Source organism: Schistocerca gregaria, chromosome 5 (assembly GCF_023897955.1).
Source record: "Schistocerca gregaria isolate iqSchGreg1 chromosome 5, iqSchGreg1.2, whole genome shotgun sequence".
NCBI classification, from domain to species: Eukaryota; Metazoa; Arthropoda; class Insecta; order Orthoptera; family Acrididae; genus Schistocerca; species Schistocerca gregaria.
The window spans coordinates 499937380-499963156 of record NC_064924.1 but is presented as its reverse complement, the minus strand read 5'-3'; the positions used below and the strand labels follow the sequence as shown (position 1 = coordinate 499963156).

Here is a 25777-nt window from a genome sequence, read left to right as displayed (position 1 = left end):
AGTACAATGTTTGAAGTACTGCTACAGTGTAAATTAAATGTTGATATAACTTCCATTACTGAAAATTTGCCACAGAAAGATTAGTAACCTGCTTTTTCTGCACATGCTGGTACTGTTATGTTTGTAAAATAGCTGATAAATTCCTATTAGGTCAGTAAATGTGATATTACACCAACAGGAATTAATTTTAAACTTATACACTGAGGTGACAAAAGCCATGGGATACCTCCTAATGTCATGTTGGACATTGTTTTGTCCAGCTTAATACAGCAGCTCGATGTGCCATGGACTCAGTGAGAAATGTTGTACCATGCTTCCTCTGTGGCCATCCATAATTGAGAAGGTGTTGCCAGCACAGAATGTAGAGCATGAACCAACCTGTTGATTATGGTCCATAAGTGTTTGATGAGATTCAAGTCAGGTGATCTGGGTGGCCAGATCATTCACTTGAACTCTCCAGAATGTTTTTCAAACCAATCACAAATGATTGTGACCAACTGACATGACATTATTGTTTGGGAATAAGAACAAATTGTCTACAAATAGCTGAAAATAATCATTTCCAGCCAGTGATCAGTTCAGTTGGATCAGAGGACCCAGTGAATTCTGCGTAAACACTACCACACCATTACAGTGCCACCACCGGCTTGGACAGTGCCATGTTGACAACTTGTGACCATGGCTTCATGGGATCTGTACCACACTTGAACCCTACCATCAGCTCTTACCAACTGAAATGGGGACTCATCTCACTAGGCTGCGGGTTTCCAGTTGTCTAGGGTCCAACCAATATGGTCATGAGCCGAGCAGAGGCACTGCAAGCAATTTTGTGTTGTTGGCAAAGCACTCGTGTCAGTCATCTGTTGCCACAGCATGTTAACACCTAATTTCACTACACTGTCCTAATGGACACATTCATCGTGTGTCCCATGTAGATTTCTGTGGTTGTTTCATGCAGTGTTATTTATTTGTTAGCACTCAAAACTATATGCAAATACCACTGCTCTTGGTCATTACATGAAGACCGCCAACTACTGTGTTTTCCATGGTGAGAAGTAATGATTGATTTTTGGTGTTATTGGCACACTCTGACACTGTGGATCTTGGAATGTTGAATTCCCTTATGATGTCAGAAATGGAATGTGCCATGCATCTAGTTCCAACTACCATTCCATGTTCAAAGTTTGTTAATTCCCTTCATGCAGCCGTAAACACATCAGAAACCTTTTGACATGAATCATCTGAGTACAAATGACAGCTCCGCCAATGCACTGCCCTTTTGTATTGTGTGTATATGGTACTGCTGCCATCTGTATTTGTGCATATCAGTATCCTATGACTTTTGTCACCTCTATGTATAAACCAACTATAAAAACTTGAACTCATAATTTTAACATATACGGGTAAGATATATATGTATCCCTTACAATGAAAGCTAGGAGGGAGGAAGGGTGCGTGGCCTTTCCCTTGCCCCAGGTATTGGCACCCATGCATACAGTGTGTCTAAAACTTTTCACAGGCACTCTTCAGAATGTCATGCACCACTGGATACCACTGGATTTTAGAACAAAAATACTACTTGTCAAAAGTAATAGCATCCCTTAATTGCAAGATGATCTGATACAGTATGTGATGTGGTAATGCCATTGACAGCAAAAATAAATAAAAATTTTGAAAAATCAATGTCTATACTAACAATTCTTTTGGGATCATGACAGGAATCAACTAGACACTGCGGTTGACTTCACAGTACTCTTCCAGAAAGCCTTGAGTAGCATTGATGCTGAAGTGGCTAACACTTCCATGATTTAGATATCAGAAGCTTGTGTTGCCACCACTGAAAACTATTTTGAACACTGACAAAATGTTGTTGATCTGTATCAAATGGTTAAATATCCACCAAGAAGAAAAAAAAATCATGTAGAATGACAATCTGATTAGAAACTCATCAGCAATAAACAAAATAAAGGCAATCTGTGTGAACATACACATGTTACCAGATCTGTGATATCATAGTCTGTTAGTGTTGCTATTCACAAAATACATAAATGACCTTGTGGCTAACATCAGAAGTTCACTGAGGATTTTTGCGGATGATGCTGTAGTATATCAAGAGGTTGTAACAATGGAAAATTGTACTGAAATGCAGGAGGATCTGCAACGAATTGACGCATGGTGCAGGGAATGGAAATTGAATCTCAATGTAGACAAGTGTAATGTGCTGCGAATACATAGAAAGAAAGATCCTTTATCATTTTGCTACAATATAGCAGGTCAGGAACTGGAAGCAGTTAATTCCATAAATTATCTGGGAGTTGGCATTAGGAGTGATTTAAAATGAAATGATCATATAAAGTTGATCGTCGGTAAAGCAGATGCCAGACTGAGATTCATTGGAAGAATCCAAAGGAAATGCAATCCGAAAACAAAGGAAGTAGGTTACAGTACACTTGCTCGCCTACTATTTGAATATTGCTTACCAGAGTGGGATAAGTACCAGATGGGGTTGATAGAGAGATAGAGAAGATCCAATGGAGAGCAGCGCACTTTGTTACAGGATCATTTAGTAATCGCGAAAGCGTTACGGAGATGATAGATAAACTTCAGTGGAAGACTCTGCAAGAGAGACGCTCAGTAGCTCGGTACGGGCTTTTGTTGAAGTTTCGAGAAGATACCTTCACCGAGGAGTCAAGCAGTATATTGCTCGTTCCTACGTATATCTCGCGAAGAGACTATGAGGATAAAATCAGAGAGATTAGAGCCCACATAGAGGCATACCAACAATCTTTCTTCCACGAACTATATGAGACTGGAATAGAGGGGAGAACCGATAGAGGTACTCAAAGTACCCTCCGCCACACACCGTCAGGTGGCTTGCGGAGTGTGGATGTAGATGTAGATGTGGATGTAGATGTAGATAACATTCAGTGCTGTAATACTTCACCTTGTGTATTGTAAAATGCTTGTATCCATCTTTCAAGTTGTCCGCAAGGTGGTTAAGACCTTGCTGCTAGTGCTTGTCCCACTGTCCACTCTTCGGCAACAACCCTCCTGCACTCATCCAGTTAGGAGTGCTCTTTTGACAAATCAACTTCAGGTGTCAATTGGACCCACCCGTGTTTAATTGGATTTGTGTTAGATGATACTGCTGGCCATTCCATTTGGGTGATCTTGCCTTTTGGAGGAAGTTGTTCACGAGATGGACTCGGAGGGGGAGGGGGGGGGGCTCATTCATTATCATTTTGAAACATCAAAATGTTGCTGGTTGGGCTGAATAATAGGGTGGGAAATCTTGCCCAGTGATGTTCAGTTTTCAAAATAGCTTCTATAGTATCTGACATCTGCACGTGTTACTGGCCTAAAATAATTAATACACCTCCCTGTTGAACCTAGGCAAGTGCTTGCCTGAGATGTGTATTGATACCTGGCTGTTTCTGCTTGTTCTATGAGATCATCAGTTGTCAGACAAATTTTGCACTCATAGACTAAGAGACTGAGACACTGTTGATGTAGACTCCGTTCCAGGTGTTCTCTTGCCAAGTTATTCAGAACCATGGTACCGGAGGTTTTATACTGCTGTTCATAAGGAACATGTAGAGACCTAATTGATTATGAGAAGGCACCAGTGTATTGAATTTGTTGACATAGGCCTCTGAGTTGCCTGTAAGCAAGCAGTGTGCAGTTCTACAAGGTACCTGGGAGCTCTAATTTGGAGGTAGCAATTATCAGCAGACATTATCGACTGTGAGCAACAGCTATGAAGCAAATGTATTTACCTGACATTAACAGAAGGAGAGCGATCTCTATATCCAAGTAAAAAACCTTCCAAAATAGAAGTTTTATTACCCAGACCACAGTTCAAATATATCGTGATTACTAGTTATCACATTCAGATCTGTAAGTATTACAGAATGTTACAAGATTTATAAGTATCATATGTATAAACCTTTTAACATATTCATAATGCTTACAAATCTGAAAATTGCAGTATAACTTTGCTGAAACTTGTAATCAGGACATATATCAACAGAGATATTCTATTTTGGAACTGCACATATGAGGCAAATCTTCAATGTGAAGCATCTCATAACACTAGTTGAGTATTCAATACTACCCCTGTAGGATACACCAATTCAGCAGGCAGCTTGCTGTGCTTACAATTCTCCATGTGATAATATGTGCATGGTCATCTTTTGAGGCATGTTGACAGACTAAATAGTGTAAGAGCCCACACTTTATTGTTCACGGCTGGACCCACAGTGCACTCCACAACACTGCAGTGAGAATGCAGGTTCAGTTTTATCTGCATTACAGAGGTACAGTAGTACTTTTCTGTACTCAAAAGAAGGGTGAGATGTGGTAATGAGAGTGGTGCAGCTCTTCTTTGCACTGCATCCATTATGACTATTGTTGGCACACACACACACGGATGAGCCAGATCCTTATGACCACTGCCCACTGCCAGATTGAATGCCACCTGATAAAGTTGCACGCATGTGGTGTGCTAAATATAGTATATAACTGGAGCAAAGATGAATGGGAAATCCTTCTAGTGATGATGCAGGCTGCAAATGGGGCAATTCACTGACATAAATGACTTTGCCAGAGGCCAGATTGTTATGGCCCGGCACCTGGGAATGAGCATCTCAAAAGTGAAAAGCTGTTGACAGTAGCTATGGTCACATTCATCTACAGGAAATGGTGAAGTAAAGTGAAAGCACAAGTAGGTAACAAGGTGTTGGAGGTCCTCACACAACATGGATGTCAGAGGCTTGCCCATACTGTAAACCAAGATAAGCAATGATCTGTGGCAGACCTTGTGACAGAGTACAATGCTGGTACAGATAACAGTGTTCCAGAGCACATTGTTCAGCGAAAATTTTTGAATTTGGGCTCCTGCAGCAAATGACCTCTATGTCTTTCCATGTTGACCCAGTGAAAATGTCAATTACAATTTCAGTGGACATTGGATCATCAAGATTGGATTGTGGATCAACAAAAACATGTCACCTGGTTGAATGATACATGTTTAGAGTTACAACAGTTCGATAGTCATGTGTAGACATGCCGTCATCTGGGAAAATGGATGCTCATAACAGGCACCACACAATGGATGCTCGTTGATTGGGCCATTGTTATGCTATGAGAGGCATTCACCTGGACTTTCATGGGACCTGTGGTAGTAATCAATGGCCCTATGGTAGCTGTTTGCCATCTGGATGTTATTGTGAACTATCTGCATTCCTTCATGTTCTATATTGTACCCAATGGCGATGGCATCTTCCAGCAGGATAACTGTCCAAGTAACAAGCAAGAACTGTGCTACAATGATTTGAGAAACATGGTTGTGAATTAACATTGATGTATTAGCCATGAAATTTGCCTGGTACAAACCTAATAGAACACGTCTGGGATGTTATCATGCACTAAATGCACATCAACAAACCATTGACCTGTAGTTTACAGGGTTCATTAATTTACTGGATTTATGTGATCAGTGAGTAGACATCTGGTGCCACATATCTTTGGCAATCTACCAAGTATTTGTTGAATCCACACCACAAAGAATCACTGATGGTCATAGCATTTTAATTCATCAGAGAGAGAGAGAGAGAGAGAGAGAGAGAGAGAGAGAGAGAGAGAGAGAGAGAGAGAGAAGAGAGAGAGAGGGAGAGAGAGAGAGTTCATGTGACCATCCAAACATCACTATAGCTGCTCTGAAGATGTTTTGCTTTTGTTTGTTACGGTTATATATCCATTACTGTTAGGTCTTTTTTAATGTGCTTGTACAATTGTATTCTTGGTTTTGGTTCTGTGTCAAATATATTGTTTGTGTTCAAGAATATATGAGGCTGTTCAAGAAGTCTCTGACTTTCATTTATAAAATCAGTCTTTATTCAGATACAATTATTTGATGCTAATCACCTTCAAAGTAGTCCCATTGAGCTTCTACAGCTTCTACACACTTCTCCCAATGTTTTTATTATTGCTGGAAGCATTGCTGCAAAGCCGCTTTTGGTATGGTGCAAAGCTCCTCCATCAAATTTTGCATAATGTCATCACTGTTCATAAGTCTGGTGCCTTTCAGAGTATTTCAATTTAGGGAAAAGCCAGCAATAACTTGGTGCTAGGGCAAGAGAATAGGGATGCTGTAAATCATAGCCATGTTGTGTTTGGCCAAAAACCACTGAATTAGCTGGCCGTTTTTGTCTCACTGATTCACGAAGGCAATGGAAGAACCTCTTGGTACTACTCTTTATTGACATTAATACCTTCTGTGTCCTATTCATGTTGGCTATGCCATTGAAGTAAAAAAAGATGGTCATTTGACTTTCATATTTTCTGGATCTTGGGGAAATGGGTACTCCAATTGTGATGACAGGACTTTGTTTCTGGATCATGCCATAAACCCAGGACTCATCACCAGTGATCACTGTGTCAAGAAAGTTGGGATTATTATTCACAGTATCAAGCATGTCCTATGAAATCTCTGAAAGAAGTTGCTTCTGCTCAGTTGTTAGCAACTATGGCAGAAATTTTGTTGAGATCCTCCTGAGGTCCCAGTTTTGCATTAAAATGGAAGGAAAGGATCTGGTACCACTTTCACCCTCAACTGCAAGTTATTTGATAGTTATTATTGTTCCTTTGTTTGTGACTATGTGCATCATGAGGGTCCTTACATTATCATTAACAACCTAATTTGTGGATGTTGATGGTCTACCTGAATGTGCTTAACTGTTCTTTGATGAGTGGTCATTTTGAAGTAGCTGTACCACTCATTTATCTGTGTGGTATCAATTGCTTCATCCACTAATGCTTGTCAAATCTTGTGGATTGGTTCCACTTGAGAATCACCAAGCTTAAAACAAAATTTAATGCAACAATGTTGTTCCACTTTTTTGTCATTTTCCCCACAACATAAAACTGGCGACTACCACTTACATTAGTTCATTTGCCAACAGCTAGACAATGAGTAGCTGTTTCTGTAGTCATGAAAAAAATCTGGCATGCCCACTAAGTATGCCTACAAACGTAGAGTGTGTGCACACCCCAATACAATTGTTGGTTTCAGCAATAGAAAATAAGATCAGATACTTTTTGAACAACCTTCGTATTTCTTGTTTGGAGTTTTATTTATTTGTTGAGTCTGATTACATAATTTGGGCCAGTTTATTGTGTAAGATATTTCTGTCTTTATCTCTATATTCCTGCTAGCAAACATATCACATTGAGAATAGAATACTCAGAAGCACATAGATACATTGGTGTTATGACAGGCAGTTAATGCCAAATTTTGGTATTTATGGAAAAACACTTGCTGTAAATGTTTCACATTGTTTGGCAACCTATAAACATTTTCCAGATTCTTGTTTTCAAGGCTTTCTTATATAGCCCATTCTGTACATTCACTCAAGCATTTAAACTGATCCATACACCTTATTGTTCCATATTTGGTACGTAGCTGGTGTGTATTGTTCTTGATATTTGGCATTACTTCCATTTTTTAAAGATATTTGTACCCAAGTTTGTTCTGCTACTTTTTCAGAAGATTAATTTATTATGCTGAAGTTTCAAAAGCTTTTGACATTGTGGATATACTATCTGTAAAAGTAAAATAGTCTGTCTCCACAACACTCTTCTAAGTTCCAACCTGGAAAGGTTTAAACAGATTCTGAAGTTTTAGTACCTTGCCAGATTCTTTTATTGTGTTTATCGAAGGAATACATTTTACTCTCAAACTCCTGTTTTGTTTCCAATGGGGTTAGAGAGACACTTGCACAATTTTATTTTGGACTTGGAATTAGTCAGGGTTGTTTTTCTAATCCTCAGTACTTTTTAATCAAACTCTATTTTTGTCAGTCTGTTAAGTAATACATCATGGGAAATGGAGTGATATGCCTTTTTAAAACTGTTGAAGACCAATATGTATTACCATCCTTTCAGCATACATTTTCTTATTAATGTTTTAAGATGTAGTTTTTGCTCCACTTTTCGTTCAATATTTTTTTAGAATCTCAGTTGTTGTTTTAATTGATTTTGGATGAATACTAGTAGAATCCCCCCATGAACCATGGACCTTGCCGTTGGTGGGGAGGCTTGCGTGCCTTAGCGATACAGATGGCCGTACCGTAGGTGCAACCACAACGGAGGGGTATCTGTTGAGAGGCCAGACAAACGTGTGGTTCCTGAAGAGGGGCAGCAGCCTTTTCAGTAGTTGCAGGGGCAACAGTCTGGATGATTGACTGATCTGGCCTTGCAACATTAACCAAAACGGCCTTGCTGTGCTGCTACTGAGAACGGCTGAAAGCAAGGGGAAACTACAGCCGTAATTTTTCCCGAGGACATGCAGCTTTACTGTATGATTAAATGATGATGGCATCCTCTTGGGTAAAATATTCCGGAGGTAAAATAGTCCCCCATTTGGATCTCCGGGTGGGGACTACTCAGGAGGATGTCGTTATCAGGAGAAAGAAAACTGGCGTTCTACGGATCGGAGCGTGGAATGTCAGATCCCTTAATCGGGCAGGTAGGTTAGAAAATTTAAAAAGGGAAATGGATAGGTTAAAGTTAGATATAGTGGGAATTAGTGAAGTTCGGTGGCAGGAGGAACAAGACTTCTGGTCAGGTGACTACAGGGTTATAAACACAAAATCAAATAGGGGTAATGCAGGAGTAGGTTTAATAATGAATAGGAAAATAGGAATGCGGGTAAGCTACTACAAACAGCATAGTGAACACATTATTGTGGCCAAGATAGATACGAAGCCCACACCTACTACAGTAGGACAAGTTTATATGCCAACTAGCTCTGCAGATGATGAAGAAATTGAAGAAATGTACGATGAAATAAAAGAAATTATTCAGATAGTGAAGGGGGACGAAAATTTAATAGTAATGGGTGACTGGAATTCGAGTATAGGAAAAGGGAGAGAAGGAAACATAGTAGGTGAATATGGATTGGGGCTAAGAAATGAAAGAGGAAGCCGCCTAGTAGAATTTTGCACGGAGCACAACTTAATCATAGCTAACACTTGGTTTAAGAATCATGAAAGAAGGTTGTATACGTGGAAGAACCCTGGAGATACTAAAAGGTATCAGATAGATTATATAATGGTAAGACAGAGATTTAGGAACCAGGTTTTAAGTTGTAAGACACTTCCAGGGGCAGATGTGGACTCTGACCACAATCTATTGGTTATGACCTGTAGATTAAAACTGAAGAAACTGCAAAAATGTGGGAAATTAAGGAGATGGGACCTGGATAAACTGAAAGAACCAGAGGTTGTACAGAGTTTCAGAGAGAGCATAAGGGAACAATTGACTGGAATAGGGGAAAGAAGTACAGTAGAAGAAGAATGGGTAGCTCTGAGGGATGTAGTAGTGAAGGCAGCAGAGGATAAAGTAGGTACAAAGACGAGGGCTGCTAGAAATCCTTGGGTAACAGAAGAAATATTGAATTTAATTGATGAAAGGAGAAAATATAAAAATGCAGTAAATGAAGCAGGCAAAAAGGAATACAAACGTCTCAAAAATGCGATCGACAGGAAGTGCAAAGTGGCTAAACAGGGATGGCTAGAGGACAAATGTAAGGATGTAGAAGCTTATCTCACTAGGGGTAAGATAGATACTGCCTACAGGAAAATTAAAGAGACCTTTGGAGAGAAGAGAACCACGTGTATGAATATCAAGAGCTCAGATGGCAGCCCAGTTCTAAGCAAAGAAGGGAAGGCAGAAGATGGAAGATGTATATAGAAGGTTTATACAAGGGCGATGTACTTGAGGACAATATTATGGAAATAGAAGAGGATGTAGATGAAGACGAAATGGGAGATACGATACTGCGTGAAGAGTTTGACAGAGCACTGAAAGACCTGAGTCGAAACAAGGCCCCCGGAGTAGACAACATTCCATTACAACTACTGACGGCCTTGGGAGAGCCAGTCATGACAAAACTCTACCAGCTGGTGAGCAAGATGTATGAGACAGGCGAAATACCCTCAGACTTCAAGAAGAATATAATAATTCCAATCCCAAAGAAAGCAGGTGCTGACAGATGTGAAAATTATGGAACTATCAGTTTAATAAGTGACAGCTGCAAAATACTAACACAGATGAATGGAAAAACTGGTAGAAGCTGACCTCGGGGAAGATCAGTTTGGATTCCATAGAAATGTTGGAACATATGAGGCAATACTGCCTAATGACTTATCTTAGAAGATAGAAAACCTAGGTTTCTAGCATTTTTAGACTTAGAGAAAACTTTTGACAATGTTGACTGGAATACTCTTTTTCAAATTCTAAAGGTGGCAGGGGTAAAATACAGGGAGCGAAAGGCTATTTACAATTTGTACAGAAACCAGATGGCAGTCATAAAAGTCGAGGGGCATGAAAGGGAAGCTGTGGTGGGGAAAGGAGTGAGACAGGGTTGTAGCCTCTCCCCGATGTTATTCAATCAGTATATTGAGCAAGCAGTAAAGGAAACAAAAGAAAAAATTGGAGTAGGTATTAAAGTCCAAGGAGACGAAGTAAAAACTTTGAGGTTCGCCGATGACATTGTAATTCTGTCAGAGACGGCAAAGGACTTGGAAGAGCAGTTGAACGGAATGGACAGTGTCTTGAAAGGAGGATATAAGATGAACATTAACAAAAGCAAAACGAGGATAATGGAATGTAGTCAAATTAAATCGGGTGATGCTGAGGGAATTAGATTAGGAAATGAGACACTTAAAGTAGTAAAGGAGTTTTGCTATTTAGGAAGTAAAATAACTGATGATGGTCGAAGTAGAGAGGATATAAAATGTAGACTGGCAATGGCAAGGAAAGCGTTTCTGAAGAAGAGAAATTTGTTAACATCGAATATAGATTTATGTATCAGGAAGTCGTTTCTGAAAGTATTTGTTTGGAGTGTAGCCATGTATGGAAGTGAAACATGGACGATAACTAGTTTGGACAAGAAGAGAATAGAAGCTTTCAAAATGTGGTGCTACAGAAGAATACTGAAGATAAGGTGGATAGATCACGTAACTAATGAGGAGGTATTGAATAGGATTGGGGAGAAGAGAAGTTTGTGGCACAACTTGACTAGAAGAAGGGATCGGTTGGTAGGACATGTTTTGAGGCATCAAGGGATCACAAATTTAGCATTGGAGGGCAGCGTGGAGGGTAAAAATGGTAGAGGGAGACCGAGAGATGAGTACACTAAGCAGATTCAGAAGGATGTAGGTTGCAGTAGGTACTGGGAGATGAAGCAGCTCGCACAGGATAGAGTAGCATGGAGAGCTGCATCAAACCAGTCCCAGGACTGATGACAACAACAACAACAACACTAGTAGAATATTGTACATTACTGGGAATATTGAGTTGTTAAAACAATTATTCTCCTGTTTAGTATTTCCTTTCTTGTGTAGTTCTCCTTTGTCTCATACATTTACTATCATTTTTGTAAAATGTGCATTGCTAAAGCTGTAGAAGTCTATTCAGTGTTTCTCCAAGTCATTGACCACTGATACCACCATCTATATCTATTAAACAAACCCTCATGAACTCACAATTGAAACTGAATTACTAAGTAATAAAGCTTTTTCTATTCAAATAAGAACTTAATTATGACACGGATTGATAATAGGGTCCTATATCAATAGAACCTTTTTTAGTTGTGGTAAGACTTTCGTTATTTACAGAACATCTAGAAAGATACCACTTCTCTTCATAAAGAGAGACCGAAAATCTTTGATACTGATATTACTAAGCTCGATGGACAGAATTTTAATTGATCCCTTAAAATAGCACATTGGTCAGTTTGTATCTTTGTAATTGGGGCAAAACTGGTAACAAATGGTCATCCTCTATCATTAATTTGTATTATGGCAGTGAAGTATGTATGGATAGACATGGAGATATGACAGAATGACAGAAATGAGCTATTGTGTTTAATTGTATCTCAGACCAGACCAACCCACAAAGAAAGTTGCCCTATTTGTTGGTGCCTCAGTGCAGACTGTTCAACATGTCTACAAGGAATAGTATAACACTCACAGTCATGTAACATGATGTAAGAATAGTGGTTATAAGAAAATGATAACTGACAGGTTCTTGAGACAAGAGTCACATCTCTTCAGTGACAATCAGTTACAAATTTGACAGCAATTGCTGCTCTCAATGAATGCAGGTCAACCTCAGCCAGTTTGCAAATAAAGTTCTTTCTTGTCAGTGATACAGCAGTTTTTCTATCACTTTTTAAAAAAAGCACTTAGTTGTGGTGTAGGTTGAGATCTTGTGGTGTTGGGTATTCTACCAGATATCAGCATTTTCATGCACTGTATTTTGACAACATGATTTGTTGTCTTCATTGGGTGCTACTAGAGACTACTCATTGAGTTGAATGTGTCCGTGATGCATCTGCAATCTGCTCCCACTGGCAGTGTCATTAGGCATTCCTTCTGTTGTTCCCTCTGTGGTCTGCTCCTGCTAGAAGAATCCTAAGGTGTTCTCTCTTTGGTCAAGTGTGCAAGGCTGAACGCTTGTGTTTTGTCTTCAGTCCAGTGCACCTGTTCCTGTACTGGTACTTTGTTTTTGGTCTGGCATGGTTCTAGATGTTTCCTCTCGAGTCTGCTTCCATTAGAAGTGTCCTGTGATGTTTCATCTTCACTCCAGAATTCCTGGTACTCTTGCCTTGGGTTTGTTCTCCATGTCCACACACTCAGTTTTTCTTTCCCTGGAATTCTGCTGCTACCCCCATTGCCTTTTCAGCAAATCCAGTGCAGGATCCCAGGCTCTACTGAGTTGGTACCAGTTTCATGATTGAAGAGGTTTTATGTCACATTTATAACTTAGATTCTCTTACAACACTGTCACAGTATTGGGGATCTGTGCCAGAACCTTCATTTCATCAAGATCATGGAATGATTGAGTTCCGGACAGTGAAGAATTATGTTATAGTTTTTAATAGGATCCTACATCAGTAGAACCTTACATAAATAAATATTCAGCTGTTACGATTTCAGAGAATGGCTTAGGGAAGTCTAAGTCTATCAAAATAATGGTTTTGTAGTTTGTAGACTATACTTTTATGTCTCTTTGCCAACCTGAACTCAATGTGGGTATGACTTTAGAAATATCTTTGATGTACTGGATCATAATCCTGCTTGAAAAATGAAAATGACAGAATATAATAGTTACAGCACAATGCTGGACATGTTCATATCTGTGAAACAATATACAAAGGATATCATTTGTAATTAGTTTAATGTCCAAAATAAAATCAAAACAACACCAGTTTTCTTTTCAGTTTACTCACCAATAAAACATGACATTTCTCAAGCCTTGACACTGGTCATGTTTTTCTTTCTGAACTGTATAGATCATCTTATTGAACATTTCACTCTCAAAAAATCTTGTCTGTTTACTGATGCCATTAGTGTGCTACTCAGTCAGTCTAGTACAGAAGTTTTCAATTTGCTATTAAAAAACTCCATGTCAGGACTTTGAGAGTGATTCAACAAGGAAAAATTGATTGTACATACAGAAAACACTGTGGGTAGTTTATCTGTGGACTATTTCTCCCAACTCAGGAGTAATCACAGGACAGTGATAGTATAATGTTACAACATAAGTGTAGACTGAAAAGCAAAAACATTCTACTATAACCATGCATCGGAAGCTAGAAATAATAAACAAATTCCAAGAAAGTAGTATGTATATGCAAAATGTGGCATTGATTAAAAATGAAGATGAAACTCAGATCCATGATATTCAGAAAAAAAGACAAAACAATTCAATTTGCTAGCAGTTCTGACTCTTTTAAAGGTTTGTCAAAGTGGAAGGCTATGAAAACGTCTATATACACAGAACTGAATAAAGCTATGTTGGAATGGTTTCAACAGGAAGTATATGGCTCAATGTGAGTCAAACAAGCCCAGTTTTTCTTCAAAACCTTGGGGATTGAAGGATATTTTAATGCACCTTGTGGTTGGTTAACAAGGTTTAAACAACATCATGGTATCCAGAGATTCCTGTCCAAGGAGAAAAGTTAAGTGGGGATAATAAGGCAGCTTCTGTATTTTGTAATGATTTCCACAATTTTATTGAACGAGAAAATTTAAAGCCGGAGCAAATATACAAAGCAGATGGAACCAGGTTGTTTTGGAAGTGTCTACCAGCAAAGACAGAGGGAAATGTGCTTGGTTATAAATCAAGCAAGGAGAGGATAACTGTGTTGTGTTTATCTCATGGTGCAGGATCACATAAAGTTAAACTTGATATAATAGGTAAAGTTAAAAAATCTGTGCTGTTGTGAAGGAAAAGAAATATACAATTAACTTGACAGTTATTTTCACCAGAAATGAGCCTGAATGGACTGCACAATATTTCAAACAAGATTCAAATGGTTCAAATGGCTCTGAGGACTATGGGACTTAGCTTCTGAGGTCATCAGTCCCCTAGAACTTAGAACTACTTAAACCTAACTAACCTAAGGACATCACACACATCCATGCCTGAGGCAGGATTCAAATCAGCGACCGTAACTGTCGAGCGGTTCCAGACTGTAGCGCCTAGAACTGCTCGGCCACTCTGCCGGCCAAACAAGATTCTGTAATTGCTTTGTGTCACAGGTGTGACAACATTTAATGTTGAATGCTCTACCTGCAGGAAGTCTATTGTTACTGGACAATGCACCATTGCATCCAAATGAAAATGTTCCAAAATTGGATGACGAGATTATATTTGTAAGATATTTACACCCTAATATGACAGCCTTAGTTCAACCAATGGATCAGGATGTCATAGCTGTCATGAAGAAAATTTATAGTGGAAGGTGGCTACAAAACGTACTGATGAGCCACAAACTTTTTGGAAACAGTTAACTGCGATAAATTCAATGTATGTATAAAGTGTTGATGGTAAAAAAGTCAACCATAGCTAAGCCACAGAAAAATATTAATCCTAAAATTGATGAAATGATTAATTCTGATGATGAAGATGCCTGCTCATGAGTAATGTTAGCTATTGTTTAGAAAAGAACTCCAGAGTGTGAAACTATTGACATAGATACTATTTCTGAATGGTAGACATTCATCACACAGAGCCAGATCGTGAGATATTGAGTGACAGTGCTATTGTTCAGCAAGTACAAAGGAAATCTGAGGAGGTGAATGACAGTGACAAAGATGACAACATCTCTAATTCCAGAAATAGTAATCAGTCATGCATCAATGCTTCAGTGGGCCAAAGGGTTACTGGACTACTTGGAACAACAAGATGATGATGATGATGACAAGCCAAAATGATGTTTGGCTTGTGGGGCTCTCAACTGTGCTGTTATCAGCGCCTGTACAAATTCCCAACCTTTGCTCAGTCCGAGCTCACCACTGTCATGAATTATGCTGAAATGAGGACAACACAAACACCCAGTCATCTTGAGGCAGGTGAAAATCCCTGACACCGCCGGGAATCATACCCGAGACCCCGTGCTTGGGAAGCGAGAACGTGACCGCAAGACCACGAGCTGTGGAAGGGAACAAAAAGAAGATGCTTCCCTTTCTGACAGGTTGGTGATGTGTGCAATTCGAAGTGTGATATATAAAAGACAAGGTATGTCACTGAAACAGAAATCAATTTAAGACTGTTTTGTTACAAAGTAGTGTAATGGATTATAATGTATTCTTTTTAAGTCTTATATTTTCACACACACTATGATGATTAAAGTAGACTTTATTATAAACATTAGTTAAGCGATTTTAACTGTGACATTGTGATTAAGTTTTGTTTTAAACAACGCTGATATATTACTTTACCCCTCTTCCTCTTCCTCCCCCTTCAACTGTACTGCCAGAAGTAAGCTTGCTTAAATAACCCCCCCCCTTTTTTTTTTTTTTACATGTGTTCTCCTGTCGTCACTTGGTGAGTAGATTTCTTTTTATCCATTCAATATTCTCAAAAGTTGATAATTTTCGTTCTAATATATTACTTTGTACTCTAATTGTGGATTTTCATGTAATTCAATTATCCACAGTTTTCGAGTCCCCAATTACAACATATAATTGAGAGTTTGCTGAACTTAAAAAACTGTATATTTTCAACTTACTTTTATTTGCTTTGTACAAGCTAGATTAAAGGACAAAATAGTAGAAAATATAATTTAATATGTGGGTTTTTGGCTTCAGCAGGCAACGAAGTGAGAAAAATCTGAGAGTAAGTTATCAAAGAAACACTCACCTTTGTGCTATTGGGTGAAAATATCAAAAATCTGCAGAAAGTTAACAAACATTGATACAACTCCATGCATTGCTTTGTTATGGAATTATCTTCTGGGGAAATACTATTCCCAGTGAAATGAATTTTAAGGCAAGAGCAAGCACTGAGGATAATTTGTACCATTCAAAATAGTGCCTTGTGATCATAACATTGCTGTAATTTGTGTTCTAAATGTTTAACATTTTTTAATAATTAAACTGATTTATTAATTTCATTAGAAAGACTGTTAAATTAGTGCAGAACAAGGATTACATAATTACTATACCAGAAGATATTAGAAGATATTCAAATATCCAGCCACCTGAGAAGTGTGTCTTATTATACAATAACATTTAAGACAAAATAAAAATTGCTCCAGGGCTACTGTTTAAGACCAAACTAAACAAAAATAATAGAGCACTGTTCTGTGGATCTCTATACAATAACAATTGTTATTCTCCAAATGTTTTATGATAAATTGTAGGTAGTAAAAATGTGTACGTATTTTATATTTTGCTGGTATTGTTTGTTACACAATGTTTTCTTCTTCATCTTCTTTTTTTCCTGGCCCCCCATCTACTTCTTCACCGGACAGCACTTTATTCAGGATTTGCCAATATTAGTGGTAGAGGGTATCAAGTTACCCTATCTTACACTCCCTCCCCCTTTCCCTCCACCTGTCTGCTATCCTCCTTGGGATGGAATTTATGTATCCCATCTGTCTGCATCTTGTGTTATTTCAGTTGCATTGTATTTTCTTGATTGTTGAATATCAATTGCACTGTTTGTATTCTATGGATAAGCTGAATCTGTAGCTGTACAATACACCATAAATATCTCTTTTTGATTTTCATTGCTATGTACTGTATTTTCAGAGTGTAGTGTCTGCATCAGCAGACCCTGATACAATTATACTTACTAGGAATGGCAGAGACAAGCTTTCTTTGAAGAGTTCGGTACCTGGAAAGAAAAAACATCGCATTGATATGAATGGTAAACTTGTCAAAAATGCTTTCATCTTTTATTTTGTTTGTCATTCATAAATAAAGATTATGGGAGACCAGCTATTTCTTCACGGGGAGCATAGATTCTTATTTATTTTTATTAACATTTGCTAGAAGCCAGAGAACATTGTAATAAATCTCATCAACTTTTAATTTGATGAATCCATAGCTGGTTCCTATTTGTAACAACATCTGTGAAATGAATATTGATATATAGCATTATGTAAAAATCACCCTTCTTTCTCCTTCACAGATTCTACAGATGGGACTGTTACAACAGAAATTGCTGTTGAGACCTTAGTTAATGAACTTTGCCTCTCACCTGATGAAGCAGTTGCCTTAGGAAAGATTGGAATTCAGCTGGAATCAATGTTTGGTAGTGCCAGAGATATTGAGTGGGCCATTTACAAGGTTATTTATTTATTTAATCATTCATCCATCTTTAAATATTCATGCAGTTGATGTCATCATAATTAATTTTTTACATATTGGATTGATATGTTAGAAAACATGTCCGGTTACACTTGCAGTCCTTTTCCTTTCATGGGAAAGCGTTCTACCAAATTAACTATCCAGGCATGACTCATGATCCATCCTCACTGCTCTACTTTTACCAGTACCTTATCTCTTACCTTCCAAACTTCACAGTTCTCCTGCATACCCTGTGAGACTTGCACCTCTGGAAGAATGGATATTGTGGAAACATGGCTTAGCTGCAGCCTGGGGGGATTCTTCCCAGAATGAATTTTCGTTCTGCACCAGAGTATGTGCTGATATGAAACTTCCTGGCAGACTAAAACTGTGTGACAGACTGGGACTCGAATCTGGGACCTTCACTTTTCATGACACACACAAGCTTTAGCACAATGAATGAGAGTACGCGAAAACAACATGAGCAGTAAATCTAGACTTTCAAGCTGAACCTATTGGGTGCATACAGTCTCACACAAAGGAAAATCCTGAGGTCATGGTACATATATAAATTAATGTGCACAATTTTTTTCTTAGTGAATTGGTAAAAATGTATAAATAAACATGAAAAGATGAACACTGTAGCATTCATTTATCCCACTCAAAATAGTGAAAATTTTGGATTGTTAACAAAGCATTGCTTCTGCTTGGGGTAGCTAATATTACGTATTTAAATACAAGGGGAGTATAGCAAGTCATCAGTAAAAAGCCAACAGGAGTAGTTTCTGATAGCTCCTTCTCTTTGTTAATGTGTATCTTGATTTTTTTACACATCCATTTTAAGGAGGTATCTGTGGCACATGTATGAACAAATGAGTGACTGACTGAATCATCATCATCATTTAAGACTGATATGCCTTTCAGCATTCAGTTTGGAGCATAGCCCCCTTATAAAATTCCTCCATGATCCCCTATTCAGTGCTAACATTGGTGCCTCTTCTGATGTTATACCTATTACTTCAAAATCATTCTTAACCGAATCCAGATACCTTCTCCTTGGTCTGCCCTGACTCCTCCTACCCTCTACTGCTGAACCCATGAGTCTCTTGGGTAACCTCGCTTCTCCCATGCGTGTAACATGACCCCACCATCTAAGCCTGTTTGCCCTGACTGCTACATCTACAGAGTTCATTCCCAGTTTTCCTTTGATTTCCTCATTGTGTACACCCTCCTGCCATTGTTCCCATCTACTAGTACCTGCAATCATCCTAGCTACTTTCATATCCATAACCTCAACCTTGTTGATAAGGTAACCAGAATGCACCCAGCTTTCGCTCACATACAACAAAGTTGGTTGAAAGATTGAACGGTGCACAGATAACTTAGTCTTGATACTGACTTCATTCTTGCAGTAGAGAGTAGATCGTAGCTGAGCACTCACTGCATTAGCTTTGCTACAACTCGCTTCCAGTTCTTTCACTATGTTGCCATCCTGTGAGAAAATGCATCCTAAGTACTTGAAACCATCCACCTGTTCTAACTTTGTTCCTCCTATTTGGCACTCAATCCGTTTATATTTCTTTCCCACTGACATTACTTTTGTTTTAGAGATGCTGATCTTCATACCATAGTCCTTAAATTTCTGATCTAGCTCTGAAATATTACTTTGCAAACTTTCAATCGAATCTGCCATCACAACTAAGTCATCTGCATATGCAAGACTGCTTATTTTGTGTTCACATATCTTAATCTCACCCTGCCAGTCTATTGTTTTCAACATATGATCCATAAATAATATGAACAACAGTGTAGACAGGTTGCAGCCTTGTCTTACCCCTGAAACTACTCTGAACCATGAACTCAATTTACTGTCAACTCTAACTGCTGCCTGACTATCCATGTAAAGACCTTTAATTGCTTGCAAAAGTTTGCCTCCTATTCCATAATCTCGTAGAACAGACAATAACTTCCTCCTAGGAACCCGGTCATATGCCTTTTCTAGATCTATAAAGCATAGATACAGTTCCCTGTTCCACTCATAACACTTCTCCATTATTTGCCGTAAGGTAAAGATCTGGTCCTGACATCCTCTAAGAGGCCTAAGCTCACACTGATTTTCATCCAATTGGTCCTCAACTAATACTCGCACTTTCCTTTCAACAATACCTGAGAAGATTTTACCCACAACGCTGATTAAAGAGATACCTCTGTAGTTGTTACAATCTTTTTTGTTTCCATGTTTGAAGATGGGTGTGATTACTGCTTTCGTCCAGTCTGATGGAACCTGTCCCGACTCCCAGGCCATATCAATTATCCTGTGTAGCCATTTAAGACTGACTGAATCACAAAATTATTCTTTTTTGGCGAAAAAATTGATCTAGTGAATCCTGATGACTTCCTGTATGCAGGTAGCTATTCTGTCATTTATTGCTCTTTTTCTGATCATCTCTTTAGATTTTATCTATTTTGGCAAAGCTGTCAGCTTTTATTAGTGCATTACCTCCTTCCTTTACAATTATTCAATATTTGCAGTAAGTAATAATAGTACTTTTGTGTACAGTAAAAATTTCTATTCCACACACATTTGTCTCCAACATTTATTTATTTTTTCTTCCTGTATATAAGTCAGCTGTTGTAGGCTTCAGCTAAGATATTTAATGCAGACTTAGCTACTGTGCTCCTCCAAGGTCTGGAAAAGGATAACGAGCTTTAAACTAAATGATTTTAAATTAATTATGGCTGCTCATTCTTTCATCGCAATTCCTGTTTCTTTGTTTTATTGGCATTACAGTTTTTAAAATCTTTCTCTGTGCCTCAAGATTCCTATTAATTGTGTAAGTTATTACTATACTGCTTTCCATAACATATAACATTGTACAAATAAAACTACTGACCAACTATGATGATACTATTTCATCCAAAGATTACATAAATAATTATGTCATTCACAAATAAATTTAATCAGTTTTACCCTACCAACCAGTATGATACTCTCAGATTCATAATTTATTGCTTTAACAAACTCTTCAGACTATTTATGCTCAATGCCACTGTACACAACCACTTCTTACAAAACCCTAACAGTGACTCTATTGCCCACATACATGCATTGACCAAAATTCCCTATACAATATAATCTAATTGGATCGATAAAAGATATAGTCACCAAGCAGTGGCAGAATACACACGCAAAAGAAGGTTATACTTGTGCAAGCTTTCAGAGTCAGTGGCTTCTTCTTCCGATGGAAGGGTTGAAGGGGAAGGAAGAGGGGTGAAGGAAATGGACTGGAGATGTTCAGGGAAAGGCATAGATTTTGGAAAGGTCATCCAGAACTGCAGGTCTGTGGTGACGTACCAGAAGGAATGTGAAGAAAAGACTGACTGTTGGGGACTACACAAGATGAGATTTCAAAACCTGAGAGCTTAAAGGTAAAAGACATTATAATAAGCAAGACAAAGATTACTTCTAAAACATTATGCATGAGTTTATGAGAGCAAAAAGTTAACTGCATTGTATGTAACAGAGGTGGGAGGGGTACAGCGAACAATAGACAGGCCAGATAATGAAAGATGTAGAAAGCTAAAGTGGAGTGAAGAACGGAGTGAAACAGGCACCATGGTCATGACTAACACACAAACACACACACAAATTTAAAGCTTTCGCAACCCCAGGTTGCTTCATCAGGAAAGAGGGAAGGAGAGGGAATGATGAAAGTATGTGGGTTGTAAGGGAGAGGGTAAGGAGTCATTCCAATCCCGGGAGCGGAAAGACTTACCTTAGGGGGAAAAAAGGACAGGTATACACTCGCACACACACATATCCATCTGCACATATACAGACCAAGCACACTGTCTCACTTGTTTTCTATTCTTTTCACATTGTATGCAGTTAGTATAAATGATGCGAAGCAACATATATTCATGACATGTACCAATGTGGAGTGTAGAGGTGATGTGAAGAATACAGAGCTGATTAGTTGATTGGACACCAATATTAACACAGCCTCTTACATTTCCTATAAAGTAATTAAATGTGTAATAGTTGAGAAGATGTGTTAAAATGTAAGTTAATTTTGAAAAATGACAATTTTTGTAAATGTGTACTATGAAGTTTAAGTTTAATTCAAAGGTTAGATGCACTGAAATTTATACACACCACTTCTCTCTGAAGAAGATATGACTGACACGGTATATAAATTGACTTTTCATTATGTTACCCATAGTAGGTTGAAATGAAGCATGACACATAAGCAGCAGTCCTAGCATTCATAGCATTGTGGAGGAATACAAGTATATCTTAATGACAGTGTTAAAGAATTTTGTGCACTGAAAATCTTTGTGACTCAGGTCTTAATATTTCTGTGGTAAGAAATTCACTTAAAACTCAATGACACTGTGTTCATTTGGGTGACAGTTAATAATGAAAATGAAATGGCAATGTCATTTACATGTAATAGGTAACAGAGAGCGACAATCAAGACAGACATTACTATACAAAATCAGTGAATTCTTCATACACTGCCTGACAAAAAAAGTGAAGCATGTAGAAGTCACCGTCAGAAATCACTGTCAGAAATCAGCATACACACCTTCAGCAGGTATGTTAATGAATTGAGTTGCAATTCTCTGTGACTGGTAGAATTGTCTCCATTGTGTATTAGTGTTATTTGTGTTTAGTGTTGTTACCAGGTCTGATAGGATATATGAGTGTTGTGAACAGTGTCAGATGTTGAGTGGTGACTGAAAAGGACACAGACATGGTGTGTATTTGTGTGAGACAGCATTATCAGCACATGACATAGTTTGAAAGAGGCCTCATTGTTGGTCTCCATTTTGCCTCATGGTTGAATCATGCAATATCCATATTTGTGGGAAGTATGTGATGGTGGCTCAATGTTGAACTGTTTGAGGTCATGCAAGTAAGCATACTCATCATCAAGGTTCTGCTCAACCATGTCTCACCACAATATGGGAGGGTCACTGTACTGTGCACCAGGACAGTCTAACCTATTCACATCTGCACCTGCCATTTAGATTAGATTAGTTTTTCGTTCCATAGATCTGTGTTGAGGAGATCCTCGTGGATGTGGAACATGTCACCTTCTTTTATTTTTTTTTTAAGCTGAAATAACAATACTAATAGTATAAATATATACAACACATCATTTGTTTCTATTAAAAAATTCGTCAATGGAGTAGAAGGAGAACAAGTAATGGATTTCCTGCAAAATTCAGTGTCAACCCACACCATTGGTCAAACACTAGCAGCAGCTGGACTGAGAAATTATCTTCCCACACATTGGCTGCTGTTAACACCACAGCACAGATGGCTGAGTCTGGAACAGTGACATGACCAGGAAGCATGAACTGTTGATGAATGATGTCACATTGTGTTCAGCAATGAACCACAGTTCTAGACTATCCTGGATGACCATCATCAATGAGAGGTTGCATTCTATTGATGTCTTCAGGAGGCACAGTGGTATTAACTCCTGGTGTCATGATGGGGAGAGGCATCTGGTATCTTTTCAGGTCATGTCTAGTAGTAAATGAAAAAAACTTGGATGGCATAGTGATACATCACAAGTACCTTTTATCCCCAAGTATTACCTCTCAAACATTTGTGAACAGCATAATGCTCATCTACACGTGAAATGTGTATCTTTGAACTTCCTGCATGAGGTTGAAGTTCTCCTATGGACAACAAGATCCCCAGATCTTTCTCTGGCAGAACATGTGTGGAGTCAGCGTCAATGTCAACTCTGTCTCAGTGCCAGTACATGGGATGCAGAGAACCATCTGCAACAGTTGTGAGCCAGCTTGCGTCAGGAGAGGACACAACAGCTTTATGGCACCCTTCCCAACCGAATCAGATCATGCATCCAGGCCAGAAGGAGTGCAAGGTCATACTGATAAGTGGGTTTTGTACTACCAAGTCCTTTATAAATTAGATTTGATTTTGTGAAGAATGAAATAACATCTTATACTCTCTCAGCCCGTAAAGTTTAATTTCATTTCCTCTTCCCTTATGCTTGTTTCACTTTTTTCGTCATGCAGTGTCTTTCACAAGAATTATTGGTAATATGAATTTCTTTTCTGTGGATTAAAATATTAAAGTAATTGATCTGTATTGCATATTAAATGAGAATTCTTCCTTACAGGGAATTATTTATATTCTCCAAGCTCGACCAGTAACTGCGCTGCACTCTTGGAGTGATTTTGAGTTGCTTCATGAATTGGATAGCCCAGTGGCATCTGAAGAGGAATTTTTTACTACAGCAAATTTGGGGTAATTAATTTCATGTGCAGTTATCTCAGATGATTCTCTAAACAGTTATACTGACAATGTCCTTCTAGATGCAGTAAGTAGGATTCATTTTGGTACAAAATAAATTGAACTTTTATTTAGTACAGTCTTACATAATATAATGTGTGATTGTTGGTAGTAGTGGTAAGTTCCTACAGGACCAAACTGCTGAGGTCATTGATCCTGTGATAGTTCATTGTTTTTGTATGTTTGCAGTTGTGAGAGGGGGTGGCTTTAAATATGTTGCCTAAATATAGGTCTCAGTAGATACAATTTTGTGAACTGCTTTGGAAATGAAGTTACAGATAGCAAGGATATTGAATAGAGACAGAATATATCATGAACTCAGAATTTATTTTTAAAAGATATAGCAAGGGTGAGACCCCTAGATTAACATTGTTCATGCCAATGCCAAATTTTGTAGAGATACAAAGGATTGTTGAAACATATGGCCAGACAGTGTCCTAATCTCTCTTCAAATAGTTAATCATTCTCACTTCACAGAGGTAGCCACATGTGTACACACCAAATCATTGCATCCTTGCTCATATTTATTACACTACTGGCCATTAAAATTGCTACACTATGAAGATGACGTGCTACAGACGTGAAATTTAACCGACGGGAAGAAGATGCTGTGATATTCAAATGATTAGCTTTTCAGAGCATTCACACAAGGTTGGTGCCGGTGGTGACACCCACAACGTGCTGACATGAGGAAAGTTTCCAACCGATTTCTCATACACAAACAGCAGTTGATCGGTATTGCCTGGTGAAATGTTGTTGTGATCCCTCATGTAAGGAGAAGAAATGCATACTGTCATGTTTCCGGTTCTGATAAAGGTCGGATTGTAGCCTACTGCGATTGCGGTTTATCGTATCACGACATTGCTGCTCGCTTTGGTCAAGATCCAATGACTGTTAGTAGAATATGGAATTGATGGATTCAGGAGGGATAATACAGAATGCCGTGCTGCATCCCAACAACCTCGTATCACTAACAGTCAAGATGACAGGCATCTTATCCATATGTATCGTGCAGCCATGTCTCGATCCCTGAGTCAACAGATGGGGACGTTTGCGAGACAACAACCATCAGCACGAAAAGTTCGATGACATTTGCGGCAGCATGTACTATCAGCTTGGAGACAATGGCTGTGGTTACCCTTGATGCTGCATCACAGACAGGAGTGCCTGTGATGGTGTACTCAGTGGTCAACCTGGGTTCACGAATGGTCATTTTTTCGGGTGAATCCAGATTCTGTTTACAGCATCATGATGGTTGCATTTGTGTTTGGCGACATCATGGTGAATGCACATTGTAAGCATGTATTCACCATCGCCATACTGGCGTATCACCCGGCGGGATGGTATGGGGTGCCATTGGTAACACGTCTCGGTCACCTCTTGTTCACATTGATGGCACTGTGAACAGTGGACGTTACATTTCAGATGTGTTATGACCTGTGGCTCTACGCTTCATTCAATCTCTGAAAAACTCTACATTTCAGCAGGATAATGCACGACTGCATGTTGCAGGTCCCGTACGGGCCTTTCTGGATACAGAAAATGTTCGACTGCTGCCCTGGCCAGCACATTCCCGATCTCTCACCAATTGAAAATGTCTGGTCAATGGTGGCCGAGCAACTGGCTCATCACAATACGCCAGTCACTACTCTTGATGAACTGTGGTATCATGTGGAAGCTGCATGGGCAGCTGTACCTGTCCACACCATCCAAGCTGTGTTTGACTCAGTGCCCAGGCATATCAAGGCCGTTATTAGAGCCAGAGGTGGTTGTTCTGGGTGCTGATTTCTCAGGA

General features: G+C 38.8%; 1 protein-coding gene across 1 annotated transcript in view; it reads left to right on the top strand.

Annotated features, from left to right (window-relative positions):
- Positions 1–25777, top strand: part of LOC126272873 (putative phosphoenolpyruvate synthase) — a 329859-nt gene that overhangs the window by 153444 nt on the left and 150638 nt on the right. The window contains exons 14-16 of the mRNA XM_049976096.1: positions 17109–17226; positions 17491–17648; positions 23810–23937. Coding sequence (XP_049832053.1) covers positions 17109–17226; positions 17491–17648; positions 23810–23937 — 404 coding nt within the window. The remainder of the gene's footprint in view (positions 1–17108; positions 17227–17490; positions 17649–23809; positions 23938–25777) is intronic.